We start from the raw sequence: 20,898 nt of genomic DNA, 5'->3' as shown, positions 1-20,898 counted from the left end.
TAGGTTACCGGACACTTGTATCGTTACTCGATAGTGAGCTGATAGATGAGCATTATTGCTATATCTTATCTTAAGTTTTAAAAAAATTGGCCTTACTCGTGCAGGACATTTCCTTTGAAAATGCCCAAACTTCCAATAAGTAGTTTCTTTCCCTTGTGCGCTAAGTGCACTATAATCTTTGCAATAAAGCTGGCCACCATACAAAAGTTTTGGCTTTCCTTTTTCGCTGCCATTCTGAATCAGGGACTCTACACTCTGTCTGCTCGTCTACAGCACGTCACCTCTAGCACATCTCTAGCATATACGCTACCCTAATGAATTGTTCGTAAAGAATTGTAACTGTTTTACGAACAATTAGTATTACGGTCAATTGCATGCACGAAGAAATGCTTTACGAAGAATTGTGTTACGAAGAATTAATTTTACGAACAATTGTTTTACGAACAACTATTTACGAAAAAAACGTCGGACACCGGAAAAATGTTAGTTAAGTATTAGATTTCGTGCTTTTTTCAGTGTGTTATCGAATAACTAAAATTAGGCTAACAGTAGTTTTGAGATTGAACTTACATTGATGCACAGTTCGTCTACTAGTACATTCTCGCTTTGTTTACAACGCCTGCCAACATTGCGCGCCATTTTGATGACCCGCAGGTTGCGTTCACAAGTTTTTGACGCTGTTCGAACGACTTCAAACCGCATGATGCAAGTCTTGGTTATTTATTGCACTTGAGATTGGGTCTGCACAGTCTGTTGAGGTTGCACTCTTAACGAAATAATTGACCTATGATGTATTAACAAAAAACAAACAAAAAGAACAATATAATATTTAGCTTTTACGCAAACCTCTTCAACATGCCTACACAACAACGATTTTATAAGTGGCCAGACCACTACGTATTACTCAAACCATTGTTCCGAATTAGGCTGTTTTTATATGCCTTGGATATTCTGGAAAAAAATTACAACCATCAAGTGGGATGGCATGCCCACTTCATCTATCTAACCTCTTGTTGCACTCCTGAAGCTGCGGATGAAACCTGGTTTGGTCTTGGGTTGCACTTATTCAATAATTTCGTCTGAACCAGGCATTAACAAGCCCATACATACAACCTCATACGCGGTACAAACTTTCGTTTCATACAAATTATGGATGATCATTTGTCTCATAGAACTGTTGTAGATGGATTTGTGCCTGATTGCAAGGTGCACGTTTCCCACTAAATTTACCGAAAAGAAATGTTCCAGTGTTTGCATCTTTATGAGACGATCCAAAAAATTGCATTTTTTTCATTTTCAAGAAGGATTCAAGTTAGTTTACTTGGCACAAAACATCTTTGTCCTAATTAGGGTAGTTATATTTTCAAATTCCTAGACTACTTCAGTTTGCAAATTCATTACTGATTAAAATATATTTATGCTGCTGTGTTTTCAGCATTTACGCAAGGTCGCAACAGCTTCACATCGCCAAAACTTCGACTTGGGACTTAAAACTTGAAAAATAATTAAATTTCCTTGAATGACGGTGGAATACCAGTTTTCGAGTAAATCCAAAGAGATGACAACCTGACAACTACTGATTTAAACAATGTTACCTGTAAACGTGTCTTTATGACATCTAAAGGGGTATTCCCGAATACTGACGCTGCACCGGCAGTAGCGCCGAATCCTGCAGTGACTGCTATTCCAATCTCTTTACCCGGGTTGTCACCTCTGTACCTAAAATTAAAGGAAAAAAACATAAAAAGTATACAAAGAACCATATCAAAAGCTTAGTTTCCTTGTGTTTCAAATTTCAGATTAACTCAAATAGCAAACTTTTCAGTGGAAAAATGAAAAACAGAGAAGTAGTTTGAAAATGTTGTGACGCCCTGTCAAATGTATTTTGGAAATATTAAGTGGAATCATGCATGTTCAAACAATATCCAAGCAGTAAAGCCGAATTTACTATTATAACAAGTTTTGCTCTTATAATCTCTCGTTACTTTTGTGAAATACAGATCAAGAAACTCTGTATTACTGAAACCCGTATAACCTTGCATAACTTTGTCAATTTTAATGCTTTTTTTATTCTTTTTTAGATTTAACTAAATTAGCCCATAACAAATTTAGATCTGCAAGGATGAAGTACACCAAAAAAGAGAACATTTTCTGTGTGACTTTGTATTTGGAGTCAAAATCGTACAAAAAAGTGCAGTCAAAATTCAGGCAAAAGTATGACTTCAACAAATTTCCATCAAAACCACTCGTTTTTTATTGGGTCAAAAAGTTTCAAGCTACTGGATCACTTCACAACAACCAGACAATGCCCACAACACCAAAAAATGGGAGAAAAAAGACAGCTAAGACTCCAGAGAACATTGCTGCAGTTAGGGACTCCGTTGGGAGAAGTCCAAAGAAATCGATCCGTAAACGGGCCCAAATGCTTGGTCTGACCCGGTCCTCTGTACAGAGGATTCTGGAGGAAGATTTGAAACTCTATCCATACAGGATCCAGATAAAGCATAAACTTACTGATGCAGACAAGGCTAAGCGAGTTACCATGTGCCAGTGGTTCATGGACAATTGGACATCGTCGAAGAGGACCCTGACTTCCTTGACAACCTCTGGTTTTCTGACGAGGCTCATTTCACCCTGTATGGGTAAGTCAACAGTAAAAATAATGTGTTCTGGGGCACCTCTCCTCCTGATGAAGTGCTACAGAGGCCCCTGCACTCAGTCAGATGCACTGCCTGGGTTGCAACTTCAAAACATGGCATCATTGGCCCAATCTGGTTCGAAGATGAAAATGAGAATGCAGTCACCGTCAACAAGGAGCGTTACCTTGTGGTTCTCCAGCAGTTCTGGACCGCTCTGGGGCGTAGAAACAGAGCCAGAGGAAGAAGTCCGTTCCTAAGAGCAAAGCAATGGTTCCAGCAAGATGGTGCCACCCCCCACACTGCTAATGTCACCCTGGCGTGGTTGGATGAAAAGTTCCCAGACCGCCTAATCAGCCGCCGCAGAGACCCTGAGTGGTCCCCCATTCCCCGGACCTCAACTCCCCTGACTTCTATCTGTGGGGCTATCTGAAGGACAATGTGTACCAGGATAATCCTCAGACCATCCCTGAACTAAAACAAGCCATCACCCAGAAGATCAGGGCCATCCCAAAGGAAGAATGTGTTCGGGTCATTGACAACTTCGCTCGCCGTGCTCAAATATGCCTCCAGCGCAACGGTGGCCATCTGGAGCATGTTTTATGAACTGCTGTATTACTACTGTGGATGTAGTGTTACATTGTAGGCATGTTGTTTTTCAGAATTGTTAACATCTCAGCTTTCCATTTCAGTTTAGTTTTTGTAACTATGTTGATTGGTTCATGAAATAAAGCTATTTGAATGGGTTAAAAGTTTTGTGAGACACCCTGTATAACAACCTTAAACCACTGTTTAAATGCTTGCAAGAAAAACTGTGACTCAGAGGAGAAGTGAACGTCCAGGGTTTACAAATTTAAAGGTAGGGGAAGTGATTTCCAAAAGGTGTTTTTTCTACAGAAAGAGATGTAGGCTACTGCAAAGACTGGTTCCATGAGCGGAACTGAAGAACAAAACCTGCATCTGTAAGCATTGTTACCAAGCTTGTCAAGAACTGCACAGAAGTTCAATTTTACTCTTTTCGTAGCTACCCCTTTACCTTTCTTGGGCTGAGATTCTAAGTATCTAAAACTTGTAATTACCTTTTGAAGTCTAGAAATTTGCACCACTTGCTCTGATACAGTAAATATTGCAGTGGATCCAGTGCTCAACAAGCTCGGTTGGCTTTAGAACAAAAAAATGTTTTAAATCCTTGCCACCCAAACATTTCGAAAGCACATAATTTTGTGGAAAATACGTAGTAATTTAATATTAATACCATTATTGACAGTATTAACATTCTTATACAAAATTGTATGAAATTTTGCAAATCAAAGAGTAAATCATTGTTTTTATTATTTCCAAATGAGATTCATGGGTTTTATTAATTGCCAGTAGATTACGCATCAACAATCAACATAATATGTCCAACTGTCCATCTTAATTACAGTGCGGGCAAAAAAATCTTTACACTGACTGAATACCGACCTTTTTAATTGATAAATTGCCTCTTTTGAGACCCCAATATCTCTGGCTACAACAATCACAGAATCTCCCTTCTTTAACAATGTCAAGGCACGAGATATTTCCTCCATTTGCATCTTTCGACCTATTTTAGTTTTTGAATAAATTTCGCAAGACCTCGAAACTTTGAGAAAATGAAAAATATTGTGCGATTTTACTGACCTTACTATTCACGAAGCTGTAAAGCAGCACGAGGCACGCAGAGCAATGGCTTTTCGGTGAAGCGTAGCCAGACAGTAGTTTATGACGTAGCTATAAGCGTTTTTGTGACGCAATGCTTCAGGCAGGAACAGTAAGCTAAGAAATTGTGCAGATTGATAATGTCAAGTTTTTTTTTGCCGATTGAATGTAAAGATTTTTTTGTCGGCACTGTAGAGTGGTGCTTAAAACACTTTTTTTGGAATTTTATTGGTGCCAGGTGTTTAAAGTGTTCCATTTGGTGAAAAAATATCATCAAAATTTTCATGTTTAGAGAAGCTCAAGTCTCCTCATTTTTTTGCAGGGTGCCAAATGACTCCAACGTCCATATCTTATGAACCACAAATGGGAGAAGCTTCATTTAAGAATCAAATGATGCAGAATGTATCGTTTCCCATCCAACTTGAATGCATCATATTCATATAGCTCTATCTGATCTAGATTTCAAGTTAGGTGCAAAAAACTGCATTTCCCCACAAAATGGAGAAAAATACTGATACAAACGAAACCAGTGAATCGTATCAGCCATTCGCCAGACCTTTTGATACGATTATCCAATTGATCAATTCGCTCAAGAAAAGACGTTTATTGTGTTTAGGCGTTATTGTTGGGAATATGCGTATGCTAACTCGGTTGCATTGGGCTTCACAACTGTGTGGTTTAATCATATAACTGTTTACAAGTCTAATTAAACTTGTAGGAATTTATTGGTGCTGTGTCACACAACAGAGTGCATTGCCAGCATTGGTTGTACGATCAAAGCATTTTCCGCAAACTACAGCAAACGGAGTCGGCTTTTATCGTTAACGATCGATTAACAAATCGAAATATTATTTTCAACATGACCAGTTTGATGAAAATAATTAGCCATCAATTTTTGCATCTACAGTCTACAGGATGGCCCAGCGAAGTGTAGACTAAATTTCATATTAAACTTGAACACATTTCCAGACTACTAAATTATTTGTATTTATTCTTTTTCTTCTTCAATTGCCTTGCCTGAACAAGGCATCGACGGCCTTGTTTATCTGCAGAAATAATTATACCAAATGTTCCTCTTGTATGTTGCATGGATGATTGTTTCTGTCTTGTCGTTAAATTGTTTCAGATGAGTTTGTCTTTGTCCGCTTTACAAAAATTTTACCAGGTAAAGAGAGATGCTCCAGTTTTTTCTTCTTGTTACATGGCCAAGAAATTTATATTGTCTGGTCTTCATATTTTTTTAACAGAAATCTGGTTCAGTTCACTTGGTGTAAAACTTCTTTATTTGTCTTCTTTGAAAGCCATGAAATACGTTACATTCTACGGAAGCACCACATTTCAAAAGCATTAAATTTTTCAGCCATTGTTGTTGAGATATTCCAGGTTTCAGAGTTGTAATGAAAAACAGCATAAATATAGCAGTTGTATTTATTACAGATTTATAGTAAAATCAGTCTAGATTATTAATATTCTATAAACTCTCTGGAAAATTAAAGTTACAGTACACCCATGGCTAAGACTTTAAATGTGAGTGGTTCTGGTGTATGCAAGGCAGTTAAAACTTCACTGAGACTAGTAGCTGCTCCTTGATAGCACGCAGCCACAAGTTTTCTGAACTGATGAGAAATTATTTACCCTATACTTGAGTATAGGACTATAGGTCGATTTCGTGTATAAGCCGAACCCCTACTTTTGAGCTGAAAATCGGTGATATTTCCTTCTCCCGTACATAAGTCGAATAGCATAATCCCGACACTACCATTCAATAGTTCATCTAAGTATTGGCGTTGACATAAGGTGAGGAAATTTCAAAGTAGAGCGTAGAGCAACTTACCCTGCTGGAATAGTCATGTAACACTATTCACGTCAATAATAAGTAAACCAGCTACGTTAGATGATCTTTTTTCAACGAGGTCTTCCCGCTGTGAGATCAATTATGATTCAACAGAACGCATTGTTTTATTTGTTTTGTTATCGTAATGAACATTCAACACTGGTAGACATTGAATCAATGTAAAAAAATGGGCTAATGTCCGCCAGCAATTGTTTTTCTCGGGCGAAAAAGCTTATCCACTAGTGCAAAGAAAAAACTGTAACTTCTGACGTGAGTGGTTGAACTCAAACAAAACTAGGCCAGAAAAATGTGCTATTATGGCTCCCAACGAGGTTCTTGAAGCAAAGACACTCGCAACGTGTGAGAATTAAATCGAATACCGATAAACGAAAAGGTGTTTAATGGTCTTGGTCACAGATATTGCCTGCATTAACGACGTCTCTTACCGCTATTGTTACCTAGCCAACCTGACATCACTGTTTTATGCGACCGCTAAGGTTTGACATCGACTTCAACGATCATGGAATGTTACGTAAAAAGAACGATTATATCCTACAAGCAAAAAAAAAAAATTGATCGCTTAAAATAGCTCTTTTTGCTGTTTTGTCTCGTGAGCTTTGCATATTGCTCTACAAGTGTATGGAGTTTAGAATTAACAAGAAATCATTAAATTTGAAAATTAAGTTTGAATCACTGATAATAAATGTATGCAAAACTTTTATTTCGGTCGACGCCATTTCACATTCCGTAATCTACATCGGCAATGATTTTGCCGCAGCAAAAATGCGTTAATTTTAAAGCCTACCGAGCTGGAGACCACCTTGTCCCGTCATGTATTTTTGAGGTGAAAATCGATTGCGAAAATCTCGATCTATATTCGAGTTTATACGGTACTGTTCAAGCCATACTCAATAGCCAAAACGGTCGGATTTGGATTAAGCCTAAAGACTCATTGCCTGTTGAACGTCGAACTTCGTTCAGGAGGCAAAAACCAACCTCGGTATTGGTATGGGCAAGGATTACGTCAACAGATTTTAAAACCATGGTTTTGGAGGAGGCATAAAAACGAAACTGCTCCAGCTCCGGAGCTCTCTTCTATCAGAGTATAGCTCCAGCCCTGGGGCTCTTTCATACAACTGCTCCAGTACCATTACCGCGTTTTTTCGAATAATATATGAAATCATTAATATTCGACCTCGATAAGTAACCACTCCAAATTTAAAGCCTTACGAAACAGCAGACGCACAAAAATTATCCAATAATTAATTAAAAGTACCAACTAACAATTATCCATTTTGTGCTGAGTTGCTGATAAATTATGTCGTCGTGTGAGCCTCTGGGGCCGAGGGTGTATCCTTTTTACCACGCCAGATTCACAATGTTCAAGAACTACGCTGGAAGGCTAATAGAGAGCAGCCAGCTTCTGTTTCATCATCCAAGACACGCACACTTTCCACTCCATTAGGTGGATTGAACTGAAGATGGTGCATTCATTGATGATGTGGTCTGCGGTCTGTTCCTTAACACCACATTCACATGTAGAGAAAGAAGCCATTCTCCATTGGTGCATGGTTGAAGGGAAAAGCCCGACGCCCGTACGGAGACGTTTGAGGAGCACACACGCCTGTCTTTGTAGTACGGTATCAGGCCAGTCTGGCGGGTGTCAGCATCGGGGATGAACTAATGGAGTCTGATATGTTCGACATCCATTGGTCCACCCAATTAGCCACAGAGATGTTTTTTTTTCCATCAGCTTCGTTGATCAGAAGTTGAGCGGCTGGCACGAATGGGTGTCTTAATTTCAGTCGACTGGGGATGCTGTCTTGGCGGAGCAGAGATCTTGGAATGGAGAAGATGGTTGGGTTCCAATGCCCATCGATCGAGAGACAAAGTGGCTTCTTCACGACGAAGCTCAGCAGGTTGGATGCCAGTAATGTTGAATGTAGTCCTGTAGAATTTGGTCTAAAAATAGGTCAAGCTACAAAAAATTCTTATGAAGACGTATAATAATTTTATCAGCTTTTCAATGATGGGTTTTGTCATTTAATTTACCTTGGGGGAAAAAAAGGTTACGACCAAAAACGTGCCAGGGGGTAAAAGTTGAAATTAGGAGAAAAAATTTAACATAAGAATATTTATATTATGATCTTTCCTATAATGGAAGAACAAAAGGCTAGAAACTAATGAATTATCAACAGAAAACCAGGATATAGATGCAAAACGTATAAATGAAAACAGAATCCGTTTCAGGGGGTAAGAGTGAGCAAGACGGGGGGGGGGGGGCACCAGTAGAGCTATTGTTCATCAAAACTTCATTATGTTATTGTTTACTTACTACGGTCAGTGTGATACATTGTAGATGGATTCAAGTCAAGAAGTAACAGCAATTTGTATTAAGTGTAGACGTAACAGCAATTTGTATTAAGTGTAGACAAGGCTATCAGACTGGTGATTCACTGTGTCATGTTGGAGCTTATTTCTGCGAGAGTGATAGTAGCCCTACCACACACACTTTGGACACTATAATAATTGGTCATGCTTTGAAACTGGCTTGTGAAACGCTGGTCGCAACTCTGCAGAAAAATAGAGAAAATGGCCATATTACTTAAGCCATAATTTCTTGAGAAACCATGCGAGATCCAAGAAACGTCCAGCCTCAAGTAATGAACAATCCAGTAACAAGAGAGTATCGACCCGGTCAGATCAACAGTCGTTCGACTTTAAAAAGCAGTGTTTTTACTGTGGATATAGGCTAATTGTATGTTTGATGAACGGCACCCTATCGAAATAAATTTGAAGAGGTGTGGACAAAATCGTCAGGAACTTGCTTTAGAACTTGCGAAAACTGTTCAGAAACGACTGCTTAGTGCACACGGTCTGGTGGTTACTGAAGCCAGATGCCATGTAGGCTACCATGCAGAACAAGGTTTGAAAATCCTGCTCAGTATTCAACAACTGGTCGTATAACATCCAATGAAAACATGACATTGTTTAATGCTGCATGTAAAAAAATGGAAAATGATATGGACTGTACACCGTTGTCAATATAGGATTGGAATCATGATTTGATTACAGAATGCCACACAAACCGTATATATTGTTTTTCATATTTACTTTCAGGAGGACCTTCACAATCACTTTATTGATCTTCTCAGGAGCGCATCCTACATCTTCAAGAAGTCACCCCCCAGTTGGTCTGGATACATGAGTGCTAAAACAACATCGCAATCTAATCCAAAATCTGTTGTTAGCATGTTGCCAGTGATCGACTTACACGCCACAGGTTTAACAGCTTTATACTCGTTTCTATCGTTTGTGGCTGAACAGTGCCGAAAACTGAATGTCCGAATGCCATGTGTAATCTTCGACCAACAGCTTTATGTAGCTTAAAAGCGTACGACATAGAATCATCAAAAAGAACATGAGCGTATTTATTCGATCGGGTTGCTTTCACCAACTTATGAGTCTTCTGGGATCAATTGGTTGCCCTTATGGAAGCAAGTGGCTTGAGAAGTGATCTGAGGCAGCATACGCTCCTGTAACTGTAGCAAAAGTTTAGCGAGAAAACATTTTCCCGAGCTGTTCGAGGTCATCTGTTATGCGCAACAGCTATTCTGTCCCTTACGTTGAAAGAATTTTGGAGTGAGTTGACGCCCGGAGAGCAGAGTCAGTGCCTTGGAGAAATTGTATGACTCAGACAGTTCTTCTAATCATAATAATGATAACATTGGGCAATGGGCATAAGATGATGACATTCTTCATGTACAAAAAGGAGCAGCTCACATGGAAATCACGTATATCAGCTCTGTGGTTGAACTATGTTAATTACGTTTCAGTTGTGCAGGACTTTATTCGAGCAGAGAGAACAAGCGACTGGTTACTACACATTTCTGCGTCAAAAAGCATGCTGAACCTATTTTCTGCCACAGGCCACAACAATTATGCAAAAACATGTCGCCTGCATCTTCAAACAGTTGCAGAATTGGAAACAAGTCACCCAGATATCTACCAGCAATTTATGTACGGTCAGGCATTTTAACAAACAATGGGAAGGATTCTGGACTGATTTGTCTATTGAACAGATTCGCATGAAGTCTCTAAAAGGAAAAGGCGGGGTCATCGGCAAGGGCATCACCGATACTGTATTAAGGGTGTGGACTAAAACCATGCACAGATGTGCAGAAGTGACAGATGCACTCAGTACAGTCTCATCATTGTTAAATTCTGATCATAAACACAGAGGCATTTGCTGGAAGAATCAAACATGATAATAATGATTTTAAGTACAAATCTGGTTTCGTTCACACAATCCATTTAAAGTTGGAGTTCAGCTTATGGCTCTAGACTCAGGGTTGATTGATGACAACAACAGTGTGACCTGTGACCGAGCTGAGGAAATGGGGCGTCTATCCAAACTGAACTTGATGGTAAAACCTTTGCTAGTTTTTCCTTCAAGAGGAAGAAGCAAATAAGTGCTCAGAGCCTTTATGCCAGTCTAAAAATTGGTCATGATACTATCACCTTTGATCTATTATAGTCCAGTCAAAATAAGGTTTGACCCACCACTAATTGCAAATGTTTCGACCCATACATTTTCTGAAAGCTTACATCATACAGAATAACATACTAAAAATCTGCCACGAAAAATTTAGTGGAACCCTCTTTTTAGGGGTAAAAAAAAAATGGCCGCCATGTGTCCCAAAAATCTTTATTTTTCCATATTTTTTCACCTAATTCATATAATTTAGGTCTGTAAAAGAGCTCATTCTATACAGGAATCCAAAAACAGACATTGGAAAGTTGCAATATGAGACAAAAACGTGTCTTTTTAAAGTTTATAACAATTTAAAAATAAAATGGCCTCCACAAGTCCCAAAAATCTTAAATTTAACCACCATAATCGGAAAAGAGGTTTTGAAGATTTTGCATGTTTAGTTTTGCCCTCATATATGAGTGCTGGCGGCCAAAGGGTTAATACCACGTCCTAAATGGTCTGGCTTCATGCAACTTATCCACCAAGGAGAACATCAAGGTAAAATTTCCGTCTTGTTCCTGCCCATGATTGCCATGGACCCCAGTGATCTCTCATGCATGTATTCTACCCTGAAATTCATTTCGTCTCATGCAACCAGATACAAAGTGTGTCCTGTCATCACACTTGATCAACCATTGTGGCTAAAGGCATTTAGCATGGTTGAAAGTCAGCCAGAACTTCAACCATCTGTGATAAGACTCGGAGGATTTTACACCATGATGAGCTACCTCGGCAGCATTGGACATTTGATGAACGAAACTGGACTTCAACAACTCTTGGAAATAGTTTATGTACCTAATTCAGTGGTCCACATGCTGTCCGGAAAAGCAGTGAGTCGCGCAGTCAGAGGACATCTTTTGGTGGATGCAGCCCTTAATGCACTGTTAACCTCGTCAGTATTAGATATCAACTTGTCTCATATTCCTGGATCCGATGGGTGTTTTTCAAATGACCACGAACAAGACAACCACTTGATTCTTCAGTTGAGGCATCTAATGAAACGACTACTATTAGGCGCAGTGTCTCCATCAGATTTAGATCAGAATGAAGTGCTCCAGTGCTTAGAACAGAAAGTACAGCAAACTAAAGACACCCTAAAAGAATTTAGAACAGCACGACTTTGGCTACAATACATTTCGATGGTCACAATCCTGTGCAGATTCATTAAAGCAGAGCGACTAGGCTTATGGCCATTGCATCTGCAGTCCATGTATGAAATGCTTCCGTACTTGGCAGCATCAGGTCACAATCACTATGTGAAAAGTATCCACTTGTACCTAGCCAAGATGACCAAACTTCAGAGTGAGATGCCTCGTGTCCACAAGCACTTCATGGAAGGACATCAAGTTGTTTGTCGCACAGACAGATGCTGGGCTGGTCTCTGGACTGACCTGACAATCGAACAATGTCTAATGAGGAGCCTGAAGTCAAGGGGTGGACTTACAAGAGGGCGTGGATTGACAGAGACACAACGACTCATCTGGGTTCTATCTGCACCAGCATGCGCCCAAGTAAAAGAAACCATGCAAGAGTTCACAGGGGTGAAATTTTTCACCAGTGAGCAACACAAAGAGAGTACCCCAGCAAGGATGAGCAGAGATATGAAAGATCTTCAAGATCTAATTCAGTATTTGACAGTGAGAAATCGATTTCGAAAGGATGGCCCACCAAGCCTGAGAAGCATAGTGACAGGCATTGCAGCTCATGACAGTGTCAACTGTGACTCAGCATGGGATGTAGGTATGAAAACCCTTGCACTAATGCCTGGAGTAAAGGTGACTGAGCATTTCTTCAGAAAGAAACACCAAGCCATCACCATGGGTGCAAAAGAATCGGTCAAAGTCAAGGACAGGGAAGTGAGTGTTGATCCCATCCTCGTATTTCAACGTTTAGTCTGTGCTGGCACAACAACGAATCAGCTACCAGAGGTATTCCAGTATGAACTTTGTCCATTTCCATCAGCCTTATTTGAATCAAAGTGCATCATTAGACCAGCCAACAAGGTCTCCTTGGCTGACTTCTTGTGGTCTTCATCAATTGAGTCTGTTCCAAAACCATCTAAGCCCTTAGTCGAGCATGTCCTTGGACAAAAGGAGCTGCATGGGATGAAATCATGCAGATGTACACTGATTATGTGATGTCCAAATATGGAGCCTGTATTGTTGTGTTTGATGGTTACACAGATTCGCCTTCCACAAAAGATGGTGCTCACTTCCGAAGAACTGTTGGTAGGATTGGGGCTGAAGTAATCTTCGATATAACAATGAAGCTCCAAACCAAAAAGGAAGACTTTCTTGCTAATCATAAAAATAAACAGCGACTAATCCATATGACAGGGGACAGACTCGAAAGAGCAGGATGTGTTGTCCACCATGCCAGAGGAGATGCAGATGTCCTGATAGTAGAAACCGCGATGTCATCTGCACAGCAACAAGACACTGTAGTTTTAGCAAGTGATACTGACATTCTGATTTTTCTCATACATTACAAGAAGAGTAATACCACACACAACATCTGGTTGCAAACAGCATCTAAAAAGGGCACTAAAAAACCATCAAAGTGCTGGAACATTTCAGTCACCAGAAAACTTCTTGGAGACACTGTGTCAAATAATCTTCTCTTTGCCCATGCACTGTTGGGATGTGATACTACCACTTCAAGGATATTTGGAATAGGCAAACAGAAAGCTGTTACAAAACTAAGAACTGATAAAAACTTCAGAACAGCTGCAGCAACTTTCATGTCTTTCTCTGCAAATGCAAATGATGTTTGTAAAAGCAGGAAAGTCGGCTCTAATTGCCATGTAGCCTACAATTGAAAGCAAGATGACAATCTTGACGATCTAAGATATCAAATTTTCTGCGGAAAGACAGCAAGAAGTACGACTGCAGTAGACCCATGTTCTCTTCCTCCCACGTTATCAGCAGCGAGGTTTCACAGTCTCAGGGTATATCATCAAGTGCAGGTGTGGCTGGGTCATGAGGCAGATGTGCCACCGGAACAGTGGGGTTGGCGTTTTAGTGAAGGCAGTCTGGTGCCTGTGATGACAGACAAACCTCCAACTCCATCTCAGTTCCTGAAAATGATTGTCTGCAACTGTAAGACCGGCTGTTCTACACTTCGATGCACATGTCGGAAATCTGGTTTAGAATGTACAGTTGCATGCATAGGCGTAGCCAGGGGGGGCGAAAGGGGCCATGACCCCCCCAAATTTTCCAACATTGGATTCCGAAGTTGAGCTCTTTGTTGAAAATGTAATAAAATTTGTAGAAATTTATAACGTTTTCCAAGACATCTGGTTATTAACACCCCCCAGGACTTGTTTTAGACACACAGATAGACACCAATAAATTTTGCAAATCGTAAATCGCGCAAAATTTACGCGATTTACGTTTCTTTGAACTAATTTGTGGAAGCAATTTTAGAATGGTTTACTCTGTTGGGTTTTTATGTACTGTAGTTATTGAGTTTTTGTGTAGCTGAGTTTTTGGTGTTCTCTAATTTTAGCCGCAGTTTTTGCCGTTCGTGTGTAAGAGCTACCTTTAATAAGTTAATAGCTGTTTATCTGCTAATAAACTTCATACAAATATTACCTTAAGTGTTTCCAGAAAGCGCTACAATCCATTATTTGAGTGTAAATTTTCAAAAATTTTCCGGGGAGGCATGCCCCCGGACCCCCCTAGAAAATGCGTGCCTTCGGCACGCTCTAACCCCCCCACCACTTTCATTGTTTCCCTTGCTCAACCCACCAGGATACGTCACTGCACATCAACTGGCGATGGCTTAAATCAAACACTTTGTTACTCTCTTCAATTCATCAAATATTTGGCCCTCCCCCCAAATTTTTTTTCTGGCTACGCCACTGGTTGCATGTGGTGAATGTCATGGGTCATGTTCAAATTCGTCATTAGGCCTAATGGAAGACATTGACTCTGATGATGATGCCTTGGTTGAACTATTAATTGTTTGATAAAATTAGGTCTTTTACAGAACTAAATTGTGCGAATTAGGTTAAACGATAAGGAAAAACGAAGATTTTTGAGATTCATGGCGGCCATTTTATTTTTAAATATTGTTATAAAATTTTATTAAGACAAATTTTTATCTCATTTTTCAACTTTCCAGTGTCTGTTTATAAATTCCTTGTTCCAGAAATATAAAACGAGCTCTTTTACAGAACTAAATTACATGAACTAGGTGAAAAGATACGTTAAAATGAAGATTTTTGGGACACATGGCAGCCATTTTGTTTTTACCCCCAAAAAGGGGTGTTCCACTAAATTTTTCGTAGCAGATTTTTAGTATGTTATTCTGTATGATGTAAGCTTTCAGAAAATGTATGGGTCAAAACATTTGCAATTAGTGGTGGGTCAAGCCCTATTTTGAGCCGGATTGACTGGACTAATTAATACTCTTTTTGAGATTGGTTGTTGTCAGAAAGAAAGCCAGAAAACGAAATTGCAGACTACCGGTACTTCTACGAGTTATCACCGTACCTAACGTCACTGTTCAAAGATGGAGCTCTACGATCTGCGCAAAAATCAAAACTGAAGTCATATATCTTGTACAAAGTTTAAATGACAAAAGAACCTGACTGCATAAAAATTATGCAAGGGTGTTGGAGAATAGAATAAGATCTTTGGAGAAGCTGGACGAGATGCACTGTGGATTTATGCCTGGCAAGGGAAACAGATGCTATTTTTATTTTGAGAAGGTTGCAAGAAGAATATCGGGACAAGGGAAAGAACTTGTACATGTGCTTCGTGAACATGGAAAAGGCGTTTGATAGAGTTCCAAGAAGAGTAATGAAATGGGCAATGAGAAAAAAGAAATACCAGAGGCACTCGTGCAAGCAGTAATGAGTCTTTATGACGGCGCAAGTACAAGAGTTAGAGTTGGATCTGCCCTCTAAGACGAGTTTTCGGTAAAGGTGGGTGTATACCAGGTTTCCGTCCTCTCTCCTCTAATTTTTGCCATTGTGATTGATGTGATTACCGAATGTGAAGAAGAAGATTCATTGATGGAGATACTACACGCGGATGATTTGGTTATGTTGAGTGACACAATGGAAGATCTGAGAGAGAAATTTGAGAAGTGGAAAGAGTCACTTCAATGTAACCCAGCCAGCAAGCCCATATGGGCCCCACATGGGGACCCATATGGGCTGATGTACGGGCCCCATGTGAGCTGCCCATATGGGGCCCATACGCATTGTGTCCGCGGGCATCACATTGCCCCCATATAGGCTGCCCATATTCATTTATGGGTTGCTCACACTCAACCCACAAATCTAATATGGGCTGCCCATATGTAACCCATAAATCTAATACAGGCTGCCCATATGTATATCAGGTATATATATAACTGCAGACAGATGCCAAAGTGCTCAAACTGCAAGCAGTGAACTTTGCGCAATGCATAGCAAGGTGCCCCCAGTAAAGCGCAGTGACCACCGTTTAGTAATTTATACACTGGAATGGCCATGAAGGTATATAGCTCCATGTGACATTTTCCTATTTGTGGTACGTAAACACCAAAAATAGTACTACTGGCAACCTTGCCAAAGTGCTCCAACTGCAAGCAGTGAGTTTTGCGCAATGCATAGCAAGGTGCCCCCAGTAATTTTGCTTGTTCAATTTCATTTTGTGTTTGTTTAAAAGATCAATAAAAGTCGTTTGAGACAACTAAAAAATCTCAAAGTTTAGACAAATGCTGATCGAGGTGTATATCATATTAGTATGGGTTGCCCACAAACCTTTGAATCACTGTGTGGGTAGCCCATGGTCTGCCCATAAAAAATGTGGGCAGCCAATGGTCTGCCCATAAAAAATGTGGGCAGTCCATGGTCTGCCCATAAAAAATGTGGGCAGCCCATGGCCTGCCCATGAAAAATGTGGGTAGCCCATGGTCTGCCCATAAAAAATGTGGGCAGCCCATGGTCTGCCCATAAACAAAGTGGGAAGCCCATCAATATTTCATGCTTAGTCCATGATCAATAATTTTATGTGGCTAAATTTATTAAAATGCATTTATATGATCACGCATTTGAAAACTGGAAGTTTTATATTCCACCTTGTCATTTAGCAACACATTCTGCAAGAAAGCCCATATTGGGCACATATGGCAAAAACACAAAAACCCACATAGAACCCACATGCCCACAAGCCCATTAAAATAGTATATGGGGCCCATATGGGCTTGCTGGCTGGGAAAGGTATGTGTCAACATCAAAAAGACAAAGGTCGTAATAAGCGGAACGGAAGGGGAAATCACAATGAGCAAAATTGACCCAAGTGGCGTATGTGGAAGAAGAGTGATGGAAAATTATGTTATGAGTACGAAATGCAGGAATTGGGTGCATGGACGATGTGCAAAGAGAGTGCCATGCAGATCCGCAGATGGTTTTGAATGTGAAAGATGCAAGAAAATTGAAGGAATGTTTGGTCCTGTTGAAAAGCCGAATGACGAAGTTGAATCAGTGAATGCCTTTTGCTATCTAGGAGATAGATTGAATGCCAGTGGTGGTTGTGAAGCGGCAGGTGAGAGCAATGTGTGGTGTGAAGCTGATGGACAAAAGGAATACCGAAGAACTTATGAACTTGCTTGGATAGAATGAGAATGTTGATAAGTTGGCGAATGGAATGAGGTAGTATGAGCATGTTTTGAGAAGGGATGAAGATGATGTTTTGAGAAGAGCGCTGAAGTTGCAAGTAGAGGGTATTAGAAAATAAGGAAGACCCAAGAAAATGAGGAAAAGGCAAATTGAGGAGGAAAGCAGAAAGGTGGGCTTGACAAGAGAGGACGCGTTAGACAGATCGATGTGGAGGCAGGGTGTGAAGGCGATTGCGGCACTTGGAGGTGAAATCGGCCACCCTCAGTAACGGGGACAATGGAACATCACCGGATTAAAACTGGACTACTATGACTTGAACCTGATCGGGCCGTGAGGTGTTTTTCCAGCAGTCTCTCCATGACTGTATAAGGTCAAAGTAATCTTCATGAAATGCCACAAGGAGCGTCTAGAAGGCAGGCATTGACATGTGAGATGTACGTCAAGGACTACAGTGTGAAAAAAATGGCGATTATTGACCTCTTTTCTCATGTTAAATGCCATGCCGTTGCTAAGTTTCGTTTGCTTATAATAATATAATAGTGGTAACAAAAATAATCACTATATTTCAGATGAGTACAAAGTATAATTGGAAACACCTTTTTACCAGTTTCTCAGAGTAGTCATGACAGAAAACCGTATCGCTTGATTTGAACCCTGCTTCATCATGGTTGGAATAAGCCCTTGGTAGATTCCACGAAAACCTGTCATGGCATATTAACTACAGATATCACAATTCACAACAATTTTAGAAATTGATACTAAAGTTAAAAAGGTGTCGAGTTAGGACGTTGGAAGAAGCATGGCTTTTCTAGGATATAAAAATGTTTCGAGAGTGAGGTTTTAGGTAAAATTTAAAAAATGTACAAGAAATACAATAAAAAAAAAATGGACAGGATGTAAAATCTAAAGACAAATACAATTGAAGAAAAAACACACCTGATTCTTTAACAATTTGAAAGACACCACGAAAATAACCTTTGTACTTTGGATTGGCGCTGGTTTGGTCATGGATAAATTTAACCTGCAAGTCGCAAACACAATACAGTGGTGGGGTGCAAACACAAATATAGTTGTGGGGATCAATGATGATCGTTCTGTGTGAAATATCTTACACATTGAAAGTCAAAATATTGATGTGTTACAATGTGTTTCTTTGCATTGACAATGATCTTTTAGATAAAATGTGTTTATGCCATTCGTGATCAAAGTGGTACATTTAAAAGCAAATGTTCTATTTTAGCAGATATAAACATTGACCTTCTGAGCATTCTAAGCCAAAAACCAGCATTTCAGCTCAACTGGCTCATAAATTATGAAATTGTTGCCGATTTTGAAAGTCACATGACCTTTCGGGCATCTGGGTGCAGATGGCAGATGACTAAAATCACTTTGAAAGTTAATTTTAGGCCTAAACGTTACATTGTTTTTTTGATATGAAAGAAAAAAAACATTCCCCGCTAAAGTGTAATCTGCTGCAAGTAAAAATGGCGACTTATATCATAAACGTTGGTTTAGTGTTCGAAACGATCAGGCTAGCAGGGGTGGGCACTGGGCAAACTTGTTCAATGAAAGTTACTGGTCGAAAACTACAAACACTAGTGAGGGGTATGCTACTATTGGGAGAATCTGTTTCGGAATATCCGATTCGGAGAAATCCCTATTCGGAGACAGCCTTTTTCGGAAAAAGAATTTTTCGGAGAATTGTAAAATTACAGCGGCATAGGTATATTGAAAGTAATTAGCTTACAGTAAGAGAAATGAATGATCACAAAATTTAAGAATTTTTGATGTCAACAAAACTTTTGAATGTAGGTAATGTAAAGGCAAACCAAACGTGGTAGCACATAGGTTTCATCGAAAGGAAATATGTTTGCAACCGCCTAACTGGTCAAGTTTAACTTCGGTACGGTAACCTAGCTCCTGTTTCGACGTTTCAACGTCGCGAGACGTTGAAATCGTGTACAAAAGGGAACTTTTGCTGACTAGGTATAGGTTGTTACTGAGAAACAGTTACAAAAGCCATTTGATTAGTTCAAAGAACCCAATTAGCCTGAGTTTGTATTTACATTCATTTAATGTCTGAATACGTTGAATAACTCAGTTGGCTTATCATTTTTCTTTACACTGATTTCACGTCTGGACAGGTTGATTCAATGTTAAAAAATTGTTTTGCTGACTGGCGCAGCGCGTTTGTAAATGCAATGGTCACTTCGCCGATCACTTGAAACACCAATTTGCTCCAAAATTCCAAATTGCGTTTCAATAGTTTGGCAACAAATTTTTTCATTACCATGGCAACAAGAGCAAGAGGAGAACTCCTCTTATTTTTTCAAAATGCTGGCAGTGAAAATAAAACAAAGTCTCAGCGAGAAAAAAAAACAGTTTTCAAGCAGCGTTTCATGATTAACAATAGAGGTTAATGAGATAAAGTCTCAGTGAAAAAGTGTTAACAAAAAAAAGACATGTGAAGAGAGGGGCGTTCTTCCAGGCTATCAGCACAAGGCTGAGCACTCGCTAGTGCTCAGCCTCAGCCTCTCTTCACATGTCCTCTGCCCTGGCGCCTGCTGGTTTTGTTGGCTCTTTCTTTGTTTCCACAAAGATAAGAGTTAAACTGACTGGTAAAGCGGTGGTCGAATATTATTTGAATTTTGTTTGCCACGAGAACCAAATTATCCTTAAATAGTTGACTCTCTTCCTCGTGGTAGACCCCAATTTTATCCGCTCTGCCTACTGGCAGACCGGGTATAAGAGTCAAGTACCTGCGCCGAGGTCGCGTGAGGGAGACGTGGGCGCCGCCCGGCGGTCAATTACTGCCGGTTCCAGCGTCCACACGCGACGGGTCGCCCGGCCCGTCGCAGGCCATCTTTCTGGGCAATGCAGAAAGAGCCTGTCTCCCTGGCCCGCTCCGCCATTCTAAATTTGCGGACGGGTCATGTAACGTTTTCGATCCACACTCTCCCTCCACAGGTACCTCGACTCCCCAGCCTGGCTCCCGCGACCTAAGCTGGTGGACTTACCCCTCCGGGTGCATCGTCACCCCTAAATCACGCCGCCGCGGGGTGTGGCAGGCCGGTTTTCTAAAGTCTTCGACCTGGCTATGTTTGTTTGTGCTCTCTCGCCATGTCAATTATTTGTACCCGTGCGCTGTTGATGCAAATAAAACAGTTTAACACTAGTGGTGCGATACTGACGAGCCCAGCCTCATGGGCGAAACACGGTGTCTATCGCTGTCAATTCTTGCTACAAATCGGCTGCCGAGAAACATATCAGTGATTGGAAAGTCTGAATGGCTTGCGTGGAAGCTACACCGTTATGGTTAGCGAATCGCAGCTGCTCGCTGTACTAGCAAGTGCTCAGCCTTGTGCTGATAGCCTGGAAGAACGCCCCTCTCTTCACATGTCCTCTGCCCTGGCGCCTGCTGGTTTTGTTGGCTCTTTCTTTGTTTCCACAAAGATAAGAGTTAAACTGACTGCTAAAGCGGTGGTCGAATATCATTCTAGTTTCAATCGCTAGCCTCCCCGACCCAGCTGGGCGAACCTGCGTCAACGTCTGGCCAGTGCACATCCGTGCTCGCCGAATCAAAGCTTACTCTTCTCCAGTG

The 20,898-nt window shown here is 40.4% G+C and overlaps 1 protein-coding gene across 1 annotated transcript in view; it reads right to left on the bottom strand.

The window, feature by feature from the left end:
* Positions 1-20,898, bottom strand: part of LOC145774268 (tricarboxylate transport protein, mitochondrial-like) — a 64,822-nt gene that overhangs the window by 6,413 nt on the left and 37,511 nt on the right. The window contains exons 5-7 of the mRNA XM_082585466.1: positions 18,234-18,318; positions 17,902-17,998; positions 1,596-1,719 (exon numbers count right to left, since the gene is read on the bottom strand). Of these exons, the coding sequence (XP_082441592.1) occupies positions 1,596-1,719; positions 17,902-17,998; positions 18,234-18,318 (306 nt within the window). The remainder of the gene's footprint in view (positions 1-1,595; positions 1,720-17,901; positions 17,999-18,233; positions 18,319-20,898) is intronic.

Source organism: Aplidium turbinatum, chromosome 7 (genome assembly GCF_918807975.1).
Source record: "Aplidium turbinatum chromosome 7, kaAplTurb1.1, whole genome shotgun sequence".
Classification (NCBI taxonomy): Eukaryota; Metazoa; Chordata; class Ascidiacea; order Aplousobranchia; family Polyclinidae; genus Aplidium; species Aplidium turbinatum.
The sequence above is the reverse complement of the archived record's forward strand: the minus strand, read 5'-3'. Positions and strand labels throughout refer to the sequence as shown.